The sequence below is a fragment of the Pristis pectinata genome, chromosome 3 (assembly GCF_009764475.1).
Source record: "Pristis pectinata isolate sPriPec2 chromosome 3, sPriPec2.1.pri, whole genome shotgun sequence".
Taxonomy (NCBI): Eukaryota; Metazoa; Chordata; class Chondrichthyes; order Rhinopristiformes; family Pristidae; genus Pristis; species Pristis pectinata.
Window position 1 is genome coordinate 73,627,779 of NC_067407.1, and position 14,549 is coordinate 73,642,327.

The 14,549-nt window shown below is 43.9% G+C and overlaps 1 protein-coding gene across 1 annotated transcript in view; it reads right to left on the minus strand.

Moving 5' to 3' along the window:
* plg (plasminogen) overlaps nt 1-14,549 on the minus strand; it is a 64,510-nt gene that overhangs the window by 19,284 nt on the left and 30,677 nt on the right. The window contains exons 11-13 of the mRNA XM_052012203.1: nt 6,422-6,615; nt 3,716-3,864; nt 2,645-2,741 (exon numbers count right to left, since the gene is read on the minus strand). Of these exons, the coding sequence (XP_051868163.1) occupies nt 2,645-2,741; nt 3,716-3,864; nt 6,422-6,615 (440 nt within the window). The remainder of the gene's footprint in view (nt 1-2,644; nt 2,742-3,715; nt 3,865-6,421; nt 6,616-14,549) is intronic.

Genomic DNA, 14,549 nt, shown 5'->3' on the forward strand with positions numbered 1-14,549 from the left:
ATGCTCATGCATACAAAGTCACCAAAACTAGTAGGAAACTGGAAGATTGGGAAGACTTTAAAGCAACAAAAAACCACAAAGCAAGCGATAGGGAAAGAGATTATGAAAGTAAACTAGCACAAAATATAAAAACAGATGGAAACACTTTTATATACAGCAAAAAAGGGTGGCTAAAGTGAATGCAAGTCCCTTGGAAGATGAAAAGGGGGAGTTAATTTTGTGTAATGTGGAAATGGCTGAGGCCTTGAACAACTATTTTGTGTCAGTCTCCATGGTGGAGGACACGTCTAACATGCCAAAGAGATGTTATGAATGTGATTTTTGGGGGGGGGGGGTGGTGAGGACCTTGATACGATTGCTGTCACTAAAGTGGTAGTGATGAGCAAACTAGTGGGTCTAAAGGTAGACAAGTCCCCTGGTCCTGATGGGGTGCATCCTGGGGTACTGAAAGAAATGGTGGAAGTTATAGTAGAGGTGTTTGTGATAATTTGTCAAAATTCTCTGGACTCTGGGCAAGTCCCAGTGGATTGGAAGACAGAATGTCACGCCACTGTTTTTAAGAAAAGGATGTAGGCAAAAGGCAGGGAACTGTAGGGCAGTTAGCTTAATGTCTGTAGTTGGGAAATTGCTTGAAGCTCTCATTAAGGAAGAAATAGCAAGACATCTGGATTAACGTGGTTCTATCAGGCAAACACGGCATGGATTCAGGAAGGGCAGGTCCTGTTTGACAAACTTACTGGAGTTCTTTGATGATATAATGAGGGGAACAGGTGGCTGTTGTACACTGATTTCCAGAAGGTGTTCAGTAAGGTGCCACAAAAGACATCCATAAGATAAGGATGCATGGAGTTGGGGGTAATGGATTAGCATGCATAGAGGATTGGTTAACCAACAGAAGGCAGAGAGTTGGGATAAGTGGGTGTTCTTCTGGTTGGAAATCTGGTGAGCAGGGTGCCGTAGGGGTCGGTGCTGGGCCTGCAACTGTTCACGATATATTAACTATTTAAAAGAGGGACCAAGTGTAGTGTATCTAAGTTTGCTAATGACATTTAATTGAGTGGAAAAGCAAATTGTGCAGAGGATGCAGAGTCTGCAGAGAGATACAGATAGGTTAAGTGAATGGGCAAGGGTCTGGCAGATGGAGTACAACATTGGCAAATGTGAGGTCATCCACTTTGGAAAGAAAAATAGAAGATCAGATTATTTAAATTGTGAAAGATTGCAGCATGCTGTTGTGCAGAGGGACTTGGGAGTGCTTGTGCATGAATCACGAGGTTGGTTTGCAGGTGCAACAGGTTATCAAGAAGGCAAACGGAAAGTTAGCCTTCATTGCTAGAGGGATTGAATTTAAGAGCAGGGAGGTTATGCTGCAACTGTACAGGGTACTGGTGAGGCCACACATGGAGTACTGCATTCAATTCTGGATTCCATACTTGAGGAAAGATATACTGGCTTTGGAGGCTGTGCAGAGGAGGTTCACCAGGTTGATTCTGGAGATGAGGGGGTTAGCTTATGAGGAGAAATTGAGTCACCTAGAACTATACTTGCTGGAATTCAGAAGAATGAGAAGGCATCTTGAAGAAACATAAAATTATGAAAGGGCTAGATAAGATAGAGGCAGGAAGGTTGTTTCCACTAGTAGGTGAGACTGGAACTAGGGGACAGCCCCAAGATTCAGAGGAATAGATTTGGGACAGATGAGAAACTGCTTCTCCCAGAGAGTAGTGAACCTGTGGAATTCTCTGCCCAGGGAAGCAGTAAAGGCTACCTCATTAATTATATTTAAGACACAGATTTTTGCATAGTAGGGGATTTAAGGGTTATGGGGAAAAGGGAGGTAGGTGGATCTGAGTCCACTGCCAGATCAGCCATGATCTTATTGAATGTTGAAGCAGGCTTGACGGGCCAGATGGCCAACTCCTGCTCCTATTTCTTATGTACTTGTGTTTTGGGCCATTTGTCTCTACTTGAAGAACCTTGTCAGCTCTAATGAAAGTTCCTTGATGCCTCAAGAAGATGGCATCCATCATTAAGGACCCTCACCTCTGAGACATGACCTCTTCTCATTACTACCCTCAGGGAGGAGGTACAGGAGCCTGAAGACCTACACTCAGCATTTTAGAACCAGCTTCTTTCCCTCCACCATCAGATTTCTGAATGGTCCATGAAGCCAGGAACACTACCTCATTATTCCTCTATTGCACTATTTATTTTTTGGTAACTTATAATAATTTTTGTCTTGCACTGTACTGCTGCTGCAAAATGACAAATTTCATGACATATGTCAGTGATAACAAATCTGATTCTGATTGAACTATTTAATTCCTGAACCAACCTGTACAACTCTAATCACTACCTCAGTGTAGCAACACTATGACCACTTTGCACTACAATAGACTTTGCTTTGTTTTGTTCTAATTGAGTTCTTTCTTGTATAATTTTGTATAATTTGTTTTTCTTGTTTCTCTAATGCTATGTGCCCATAATGCTGCTGTAAGTTTTTTCACTGCAGCTGTGCATACATGTACTTGTGCATATGACAATAAACTCAAGTTGACTTTACTGGGAACAGTGGAGATACATTCTCAGGGTTAGTGAAGGCCCTTTATGATGGTCACACAGTTAGTACAGAAATGGAATTTACCGCATTGGGGAATATCATCACAATAGTCGTATCTTTTCTCTGGATCTGTTGTGTAGCACCACGGACCTTTGAGATCGCTGTCTGGATTTCTGCAATACTGTATTTAAACAAGAGTATTTTAGACCAACAGTGACAAAAACTTGCTTTTATATAATGCATTAAAAATGTTTCAAACTGCTTTGTTATTTAATGAACTTAGGTGTTGAACCACGTGAAGAGATATTAAGGGAGGTGGTCAAAGGTTCAATCAAAGGGGTAGAGTCCCAAAGGAGATTGGGTGGCAATGGGGAAGAGATGTGTAGGCAGGGAGTTCCAGGGCTTAGGGTTTTGGTAACTGAAGGCACAGCTGCCAATCCTAAGGCAAAGGAAATATACAAAGTGCAGGATTTGAAGAAGCACCTCTTGGGGATGTTTCTCCAAGTCAGCCATGGGATCTGCCAGGGTCCACACTCACAGCCATGCCCCTATTGGAAGTGTAATGACACAATACAGGCCCTCACAGACAATGGTGTTTGGTCATCTGGACTGCAACTGGAGCAAACCACCGGTCTCTCATTGGTGGCTCAGTCCTAACACACTATAGGGGAAGGGCACGTTGAAGGGAGAAGGAACTAAGTGAGGTCAGAGACAGCTTGCAACTCAGGACAAGAAAGCCACCACTTTAAAGTCTATCATTGCACAGGTGACCAGGGTTGTAAAGGAAACATCAGTGTTTCTGCTTGTGTGAATGGAAAGGCCACAAGCATGCAACAAATTGCCAGGAGCCAGAACTCCTTCACCACATCCAACCATTGACAGAGACTTGATATAATACAGGAGGCAGAAGGCATTAAATCTTCAAAGCAAAAGCATGTGAAAAGGGTGGTGAAGTGGGACTTCAGTATGTCGAGCTGAAGCACTCAGCTGCAAGTATGGGTCAAATGAACCAACTTCCTGCCTTCAGTTGCCCCTCTTGCTCTATAGGAGAGACCAATCCACCCCTCTGATAAAGGGCTGGGCCAGAACAGAATGAGTGAAGTGCATTCTCTGCATTGCTGCACCACCTCAGCCCAGAGCTCCTGCGCAACTCACATTTTCATCCAGTCCTGCATCAGGGCTGGTCTGAGGGGTATAGCTGGTGTGAAAGTGGGGGGACATTGCTGACCAGGCTTGGCACGTCCGGCCAGATGATGTGGTCGACCGGGTCCCACGATACGACTCTCCGTAACTGATCATACAATCTGGAAAAACATAATTAAAACAGGAGGGGAGAAAATGAGCTCCATGTGCGCAGCATCTCTGAGACAAGGGGGGGCTTAATGCACTAAGAGAGGAGGAGGATATCAAACCTCATAGAGTCTTACAGTGCAGAAACAGGGCCTTTGGCCCAACTTATCCATGCCGACCACAATGCCCATCTAACTCTTAACTTTCACCCTGAATGCCAGTTTGGACATGTGGTCACCCCACCTGGAGTCCAAGTGAGCTTCTCATCAAAAACCCATAGGTGGGGAGGCCCCAGTTTTTGTTGAGTTGCCCCTGACATTTCATGTGAACCAATGGAAAAGCTCGAGGGAGGTCACATGCCCTCTCACTCAGGGATGGAGTCACACCGCATAGAAACAGGCCCTCTGGCCTACCAAGTCAGTGCAGACCATTGAGAACCCATCCACTCCAATCCTGTTTTATTTTTTCCTGTATAGTGTACAGAAACCAAAAGGACAAGATGGATAATAACCTGATGTTAATGGTCAGATCTACCATCAATTATGTCTCAATTAGTGCCTCCAAAGGTGAGAGTGCCTCTCAATTAGTACAGATGGTGGGTACACCAGAAGGTACACCCCAGGAATACTTGTGTGTTGCAAACTGCTCCACTTGATGGAGCCTTACTATACCTGTGTTACATTGACATCCCACTGGTCACATCACCAGAACAGAGGTAGGTTTCAATATCACTTGAAGGCAAAACCTGGTCATTTTAATTTGGAGCTAAATTTCTCTCAATCATGATATTACCATTGCAAAAGGAACCGGGGAGATAGAGAGACGGTTTTTATACAATGAATAGATCTGTCAATGGTGGAGCATTGAAACATAGAAAAAAGAGCAGGGATAATGAAGGCTTGCCTTCATTGGTAAGAGTGAGGAAGTCAATTTGCAGCTGTATAAAACTTTGCTTTGGCTGCATTTGGAGTATTGTGTGCAGTTCTGGTCGCCCAATTATAGGAAGGATGTACAGGCTTTGGAAAGGGTGCAGAAGAGGTTTACCACGACGCTACCTGGATTAGAGGGCATGTGCTCTAAGGAGAGGTTGGACAAACTTGGGTTATTTTCTCTAGAGCGTTGGAGGCTGAGGGGAGACCTGATAGAGGTTCATAAAAATTATGAGAGCCATAGATAGAGTTGACAATCTTTTTCCCAGGGTAGAAGTGTCAAATACAAGAGGATGTGTATTTAAGGTGAGGGGGAAAAGTTTAAAGGAGATGTATGGGGTGCATTTTTTACACAGAGGAACAAGCTGCCAGGAGTGGTGCAAGCAGATACAATAGTGGTGTTTAAAAGGCATTTGGTTAGACACATAAATATGCAGGGAATGGCGGGATATGGATCATATACAGGCAGAAGAGATTTAGTTTAATTTAGCATCGTGTTTGGCGCAGACATCGTGGGCCAAAGGGCCTGTTCCTGTGCTGTACTGTTCTATGCCCTTCAAGCCTGTACCAGCATTCAATATGATCATCCACTTCACAGCCTTCTTCCCTTGATCTCTTCAGCATTAAGAAATATATCTACCTCTTTTTTGAATATATTTAATGACTTGGCCTCCAGAGCCCTCTGGTTAAAAAATCACTACAGAGTAATTTAGTGTCCTGAGGCAGCGACTCTGGTTCTTGACCTTCCTTCCAGCCAGAGGAAACATCCTTCCCGTATCAAGTCTGTCTCTTACTGTTCAAGATATCTAGATTTGTATGTAAAAGAGCAGAGGAGTGGAATTAATCTAATTTCTCTTTCAACAATGGGCAACTTAGGCAAACTCCTGTTCACAGAGGAGACAGGGCCACTTCTGGGATTACTCCTTGATGCCAAGCCGAGAGAAGATGTGGAGTAGATTTAAAGTTAAAAACAATAAAATATTGTCACTTATTGATGATTTGATTTCAATGAGATTTCACTAATTCCCACACACTTTTATTGTCTGTGGCTACTCTTATGTCAACTGCAGTGTTAATTTATGTAGCTTTTTTTGCATGTACTTTACCTGTAATATTTTCAATTCTGGCTTTATTTTCAAATACAGCCAAGATAATACTGCATAGTGGTGATTTGCAGCTCTCTCCTATAGAAGTGGATGCAATGGTGCTTTATTGTCATCTAATTTTCCTTCAATTTCATTCTCGACAACTTTATAAAGACCAACATGATGTAATACAGAGCCAATGTAATTATTTTGAAGTAGGTTTGTTGATCAGTTAAAAATATTCAGGTTAGTTTTCTTCTAAAGAGAGACTACAATATTCTCTGGTTTGTTGTAATGCAATGCTTTTATCCACCATTTCCAACAGAAAATGTTGGAACCCTCAGCAGATCAGTCAGCATCTGTGGAGAGAGAAACAGACTTAATGCTGCAGGTCAATAACCTGTTTTTCTCTCGCCATAGATATTGAATGATTTACTGAGTATTTCCAAAATTTTCGGCTTTGATTTCAGATTTCCAGCAACTGCAGTGATTTGCTTTTGGAGAACACTTATGTGACGCCAGGATGCATTCTGTACAATACAGTTACATCTAGTTACCTTCTGGAGCAGCGGGGACCTGCTCACTTTCTGGTGGAGGTGTCACAAGCACGGGGTTTAAATTGGGACGTTCAGGTTGTGGGAGCTCACATTTTGAGATCCTGCAGTATTCCCACCGGACTAACGGATCAATTGTGTAGCACCAAGGTGCCCGATCACCATCAGGATTTCGACAAAAATTGTCAACCAGTCCCCTGTGGATTGAAAGTAAGAAAGATCAGCCATCTCTCAGGGCCAAGTATCCGTCCAGTCTGAGTCTTTCCTTGGAGGGAGACTTGTCTGCAATTCAGGCTTTCTATGTTTATCCCGAAGGTGACAGATTTCCTTATGATGTCTCATTTTAAGCCATGTTTAACAGACTTTGCTCTGGCTTACAGAAGACCCTAATCCAGATAGGAGAGAGGAAGTGGTTATTTTACTATCTAAATGCTAAGGAAAGATCACAGCCCCCAGAAAAATGACTTAATCCTACTAAAGAGGGATATGGACCAAACACCGGCAAATGGGACTAGCTTAGACGGGAATCTTGGTCGGAAAGGACCAGTTGAGCTAAAGGACCTGGTTCCGTGCTGTATGATTCTAAATGTTTGGCCGTCTATTGCGGTTCACGTTTTGACCATTCATTGAGTCACTAATAACAAAACTGGCCTTGGAAAGGAGGCTGGAGTTACATTATAGAGCCTAGAACAGTTCAGCACAAGAACAGGCCCATCGGCCCATAATGTTGGGCCAAACTAATTAAACTAATCCCTTCCATCTGCACAATGTCCATATCTCTCCATTCTCTGCACATTCATGTGCCCATCCAAGAGCCCCTTAAATGCCTCTATTGTATATGCCTCCACCACTACCCCTGGCAGCACCTTCCAAGCACCCACCACTCTTGTGTAGAAATAAACTTGCCCCACACATCTCCTTTGAACATTCCCCCATCACCTGGTGCATGCCCTCTAATATTAGAGCCCTGGGAAAAAGATACCAGCTGTCTACTCTATCTACGCCTCCCATAATTTTATAAACCTCTGTCAGGTCTCCCCTCAGCCTCTGCTGCTCCAGAGAAAACAACCCAAGTTTGTTCAACCTCTCCTTATAGCTCATGCCCTCTAATCCAGGCAGCATCTTGGATTATAGTCAAGTATGTTTACATTAATCATTATGGGGATATGAATGTTTCTGACACCTGGGCAACACTGGCAAGGCTGGCATTTATTGCCCATCCCTAAATGCCCTTGAGAAGATGGTGGCAAGCTGGCTTAGAGAACAACTGGTTGCATCACAGGGAACTCCAATGCACATGCAAGAGGCTACAGAAAGTGGTAGACTCAGCCAGTTCGATCATGGGTACAGTTGTCCTCACCATCGAGGACATCTACAGGAGGCGATGTCACAGGAAGGCAACATCCATCATCAGGGACCCCCACCATCCAGGCCGTGCCCTCTTCTCAATGCTGCCATCAGGGAGGAGGTACAGAAGCCTGAAGACCCACACTTCGAGGTTCGACAACAACTTCTTCTCCACTGCCTTCAGGTTCCTGACCAGTCTGAAAGACCCTAATTCTACCTTGTACTATATTTCCCTCAACTTGTACTAATGTCGTTATGTTATTATTGTTTTCTGTGTCGTGTAAGTTATGTATAATTTGTTAATTTAAGTTAATGTAATTTATGTTTGGCATGTTTGTAATGTTCTGCTGCTGCAAAAAGCTAATTTTCGTAACATTTATACCCTGCGTACACATGCCCCTAACAATAAAACTTGAACTTGAACTTAAACTTGAACCACTTTGGTGAAGGTGCTCCCATGGTGCTGTTAGGAAGGCAGTTCCAGGGTTTAAGCCCAGTGACAAAGAAACAGTGATATATCTCCACATGGGGATGGTGTACGACCTTATGGGGAACCTGCAGTGGTGGTGCTCCCATGCACCTGCTGCCCTTGTCCTTAGTCATGAAGGTGTTGTGGTTTGGAAGTGTTGCTCTGATGCACCTACAGAACCATTTCAATGACATCCAATCAGACATAGTGAGAATATTCCAAACTGAAAAAAAATCCCTGTCGACTTTCCCGTTTTATATTCCATTTGTTAGTGAATGATGCCTCTAAACCACAGAGCAAGTGAAGAATCTGTTGGGAATTGCAAGTAATCAAAGAGCAAACTAATTACTCAAACAGTATTTGTGGAAAAGGCATCACCCAGGTTCAATCCTGACCTCGGGTGCTGTCTGTGTGGAGTTTGCACATTCTCCCTGTGACAATGGATTTCCCCAGGTGCACCGGTTTCCTCCCACATCCCACAGATCTGCGGTTTGGCCACTGTAAGTTGCTCCTAGTGTGTAATTAAGTGGTAGAATCTGGGGGGAGTTGATGAAAATGTGGGGAGAATGAAATGGGACTAATATAATAATAGTGTAAATAGGTGGTTGGTGGCCAGCACAGACTCGATGAGCTGAGGGGCCTGCTTCCCTGCTGTATCTCAGCCTGTGCATTGCAATGTATCACACACTGAGAGTTCAGCTGATTGTTCAGCAGGAGACTGAATTCTGGGAGTGAGAACAGATGAAGGCAATCAATAGATATCTTTGCTTATAGCCTGACATTCTCACATTAATGGGAGTGTCATGCTTAATAAGAGGCCCGATGACCAGGTACGTTTATAGGTGGTACACTGCACCACTGGTGGGGGAGTGAGGTTTAAGGTGGTGGATGGGGTGCCAATTAATTGCTCTGCTATGTCCTGGATGGTGTTGAGCTTCCTGGGAGTTGTTAGAGCTGCACTTTTCTTTGCAAGTGGAGAGTGTTACATCAGACTCCTCATGTTTGCCATGTAGATGGTGGAATGTACAGGAGGTGAGTCACAGGATACCTGGCCTCTCACCTGCTCTTATAACCACAGTATTGATGTGGCTGGTCCGGTTGAGTTTCTGGCCAATGATAAGCCCAGGATATGAATTATGATGATAATGTCATTTAATGTCAAGGGTAGGTGGTGAGTTGGTCATTGCCTGGTACTTTTGTGACAGGAATGTTGCCTACCACTCATCAGCCTGTGCCTGTAAGTTGCCTAGGTCTTGCTGTATGCAGGTATGTGCTGCTTCATTTACTGAAGAGTTGGAATGGAATTGAATGATGTGCAATTATCAGTGAAATCTCCACTTTGGACATGATGGAAGGAAGCTGAAGATGGTTAGGTCTCAGACACTGCCCTGAGGAACTCCTGCAGTGATGTCCTGGGACTGGGACAATTGACCTCAACAACCACAACCATCTGCCTTTGCCTCGGGAAAGCAGCCAACATAATCAAGGACCCCTCCCACCCCAGTCATTCTCTCTTCTTCCCTCTCCTGTCCGGCAAAAGATACAAAAGCTTGAGAGCACGCACCACCAGGCTCAAGGACAGCTCCTATCCAGCTGTATTAAGACTCTTGAATGGACCTCTTGTATGATAAATATTATCTTGATCTTCCGATCTACCTCATCACAGCACTTTATTTGTCTACCTGCACTTCACTTTCTCTGTAGGTGTAACACTATATTCTGCATTCTGTTTTCCTCTTGTACGACCTCGACATACTTATGTATGGAATGACCTGTCTGGATGGCACGTAAACGAGAGCTTTTCACGGTATGCCGCTATACAAGTGGAAATAATAAACCAATTACCAATTAACACTTATTCCAGCCATCAGTGTGTTTTCTCTTTGATGCCTATGACCTCAGTTTTACCACGGCTCCTTGATGCCACCCTTGGTCAACTGCTGCCTTGTTATCAAGGGCAGTTATGCTTATAATGTTGTGGCCATTACAGAGACTTGGTTGAGAGAGGGACAGGACTGGATGTTTAATGTTTCAGGGCTTCAAATGTTTTAGGAAAGATAGAGAGGGAGAGCAGAGTGTGGAGTTGCACTATTAATCAAGGACAATATCACAGTTGCACTCAGGGGGACATAGTGGACAACAAAAATAAGAAAGTTGCAATCACTCTGATAGGATTATACTACAGACCCCCCCCCCCCCCCACACCCCACCAGTAGCCACTGGGACATTGAGGAACAGATATGCAGGCAGATTAGGGAAAGGTGTAAAAACAGGGTTGTTGTCATGGGTGACTTCAACTTCCCCAATATGGACTGGGACATCCTTAGTGCAAGAGGTTTAGATGGGGCAGAATTTGTTAGATGCATCCAGGAGGGTTTCTTAAATCAGTATGTAGATAGTCCAACGAAAGGAGGGGCTGTACTGGACCTGGTGTTGGGAAATAAGCCTGGCCAGGTGACTGGCCTTTCAGTGGGGGAACAGTTAGGGAACAGTGACCACAACTCCTTAAGTTTTACGATTGCTATAGATAATTATAAGTATGGATCTTGTAGGAGAGTATTAAATTGGAGCAGGGCAAATTACAAGAGTATTAGGCAGGAACTAGGGAGAGTTAATTGGGAATAGCTGTTTTTGGGCAAGTCCACATCTGACATGTGGAGGGTTTTTAAAGACCAACTGCACAGTACAGGACAGGTATGTTCCAGTAAGAAGGAAGGACAAGGATGGCGAGATAAGGGAACCTTGGATGTTGAGAGAGGTGGTGAATTTAGTCTAGAAGAAAAGGAAGTGTATGTAAGCTTTAGGAAGCTAAAATTAAATGGAGGCCTTGAAGATTATAAAGAAGCTAGAAAAGAAATCAAGAAGGGAATTAGGAGAGCCAGGAGGGGGCCATGAAAAGTCCTTGGCATGTAGGATTAAGGAGAATCCCAAACCATTCTACACATACATCAAAAGCAAGAGGATAACTAGGGAGAGGGTAGGACCACTCAAAGATAAATGAGGGAACATGTACTTGGAGGTGGAGGATGTGGACGAGGTCCTAAATTAGTACTTTCTGTCGCCATTTACCAAGGAGGAGGATGTGGAGGATGGTGAGATCAGAGTGGAACTTGGGGCATTTTGAGATAAAGAAGGTAGTGTTGGGTTGCTCAAATAACATTAAGGTGGATAAGTCTTCAGGGCCTGATGGGATATACTCCAGGTTATTGAGGGAAGCAAGGGATGAGACTGCTGCGGCCTTGACCAAGATCTTTGTGCCCTCTAGCCACAGGCAAAGGGCTGGAGAACTGATGAGTAGCTGATGTTGTTCCATTATTCAAGAAGGGACACAGGAATAATCCTGGAAACTATAGACTGGTGAGTTTCATGTCAGTATTAGGGAAGCTATTGGAGAGCGGAGAAGATTCTTAGGGATAGGATTTATGAGCATTTGGAAAACCATGGCCTAATTATGGACAGTTGGCATGGCTTTTTGTGGGACAAGTCATGTCTTACTAACTTGACTGAGTTTTTTGAGGATGTCAATGTGAGGACTGCAGGTATTGAGAGAAATCAAAGGCTTGTACGTGATAGAAATGTTCTCAGGTGCATCTATTTCAATGCACGGAGTATTATAGGTAAGGCAGATGAGCTTAGGGCGTGGATTGGCACGTGGGATTACGACGTTATTGCTGTTAGTGAGACTTGGATTCAGGAAGAGCAGGACTGGCAGCTTAATGTTCCGGGGTTCCGTTGTCTCAGACATGATAGAGGGGGAGGGATGAAAGGGGGAGGAGTGGCATTACTAGTCAGGGAAAATATCACAGCTGTGTGTAGACAGGACAGCCCGGAGGGCTTGTCTACTGAGGCCATATGGGTGGAGCTGAGGAACAGGAAAGGTGTGGCCACACTAATAGGGTTGTATTATGGACCACCCAACAGTCAGAGAGAATTGGAGGAACAAATCTGTAGTGAGATAGTAGACCGATGTAAGAAACAAAAAGTTGTAATAGTAGGGGATTTTAACTTTCCACATATTGACTGGGACTCCCAGACTGTGAAAGGGCTGGATGGCTTGGAATTTGTCAAATGTGTTCAGGAAAGTTTTCTAAATCAATATATAGAGGTACCAACGAGAGAGAATGCAATACTTGATCTCCTATTAGGGAACCAGGCAGGTCAGGTGACAGAGGTATGTGTAGGTGAGCATTTTGGGTCCAGTGACCATAATGTCATTAGTTTCAAGTTAATTATGGATAAGGACAGGTCTGGTCCTCGGGTTGAGGTTCTACATTGGAAAGAGGCCAATTTTGTGGAAATGAGAAAGGGTCTAGGAAGAGTGGATTGGGATAAGTTGTTTTCTGGCAAGGACGTGTTCAGTAAGTGGAAGGCCTTCAAAGGCGAAATTTTGAGAGTGCAGAGTTTGCATGTTCCTGCCAGGATTAAAGCCAAAGTTAACAAGCATAGGGAACCTTGGTTTTCCAGGGATACTGGCGATCTGGTTAAGAAAAAGAGAGAGGTGTATAGCAGGTATAGGCAACTAGGAACAAATGAGGTACTTGAAGAGTATAGAAAAAATAAGAAAATACTAAAAAAGAAAATCAGGAAGGCAAAAAGAAGACATGAGGTTGCTTTGGCAGATAATGTGAAGGTAAATCCGAAGGGTTTCTACAAGTATATTAAGAGTAAAAGGATAGTAAGGGACAAAATTGGTCCCCTAGAAGATCAGAGTGGACGTCTATGTGTGGAGCCTCAGGAGATGGGGGAGATCTTAAACAGTTTTTTTGCATCAGTATTTACGCAGGAAACTGGCATAGTGGATATGGAAGGAAGGGAAACAGGCAATAGTCTCATGGAACGTATAGAGATTAAAGAGGAAGAGGTGCTTGCTGCTTTACAGCGAATAAAGGTAGATAAATCCCCCGGGCCTGATAAGATATTTCCTCGGACATTGAGAGAGATGAGTGTAGAAATTGCAGGGGCCCTGGCAGATATATTTAAAATGTCCTTAGCCACGGGCGTGGTGCCGGAGGACTGGAGGGTAGCTCATGTTGTTCCGTTGTTTAAAAAGGGATCTAAAAGTAAACCAGTTAATTACAGGCCAGTGAGCCTGACATCGGTAGTGGGTAAATTATTGGAAGGTGTTCTGAGAGATCGGATATACAAGTATTTGGATAGCCAAGGGCAGATTAAGGATAGTCAGCATGGCTTTGTGTGTGGTAGATCATGTTTAACGAATCTTGTAGAGTTTTTCGAGGAGGTTACCAAGAATGTAGATGAAGGAAAGGCTGTGGATGTTGTCTACATGGACTTTAGTAAGGCCTTTGACAAGGTCCCACATGGGAGGTTAGTTCAGAAGGTTCAGACACTAGGTATCCATGGAAAGGTTGTAAGCTGGATTCGAAATTGGCTGTGTGGGAGAAGACAGAGAGTGGTAGTGGATGATCGTTTCTCAGACTGGAGGCCTGTGACTAGTGGTGTGCCTCAGGGATCTGTGCTGGGGCCATTGTTGTTTGTTGTCTATATCAATAATCTAGATGATGATGTGGTAAATTGGATCAGCAAGTTTGCTGATGATACTAAGATTGGAGGCGTAGTGGACAGCGAGGAAGGATTTCAAAACTTGCAGAGGGATCTGGACCAACTGGAAGAATGGGCCAGAAAATGGCAGATGGAATTTAATGCAGACAAGTGTGAGATGTTGCATTTTGGAAGGACAAATCAAGGTAGGACATACACAGTAAATGGTAGGGCACTGAGGAGTGCGGAGGAACAAAGGGATCTGGGAGATCAGATACATCGCAGGTAGACAGGGTTGTAAAGAAGGCTTTTGGCATTCTGGCATTCTTAAATCAAAATATTGAGTGCAGGAGTTGGGATGTTATGGTGAGGTTGTATGAGACATTGGTGAGGCAAAATTTGGAGTATTGTGTGCAGTTCTGGTCACCTAACTATAGGAAGGATATTTGTAAGATTGAAAGAGTGCAGAGGAGATTTACTAGAATGTCGCCGGGTCTTCAGGAGTTGAGTTACAGGGAAAGATTGAACAGGTTAGGACTTTATTCCTTGGAGCGCAGAAGAATGAGGGGAGATTTGATAGAGGTTTACAAATTTATGAGGTGTATAGCCAGAGTTAATGCGAGTAGGCTCTTTCCACCTAGATTAGGAGAGATAAGTACGAGAGGACATGGTTTTAGGGTGAAAGGGGAAAAGTTTAGGGGGAACATTAGGGGGAACTTCTTCACTCAAAGAGTGGTGGGAGTGTGGAACGGGCTGCCATCTGATGTAGTAAATGCAGGCTCATTCTTGAGTTTTAAGAATAAATTGGATAGATAC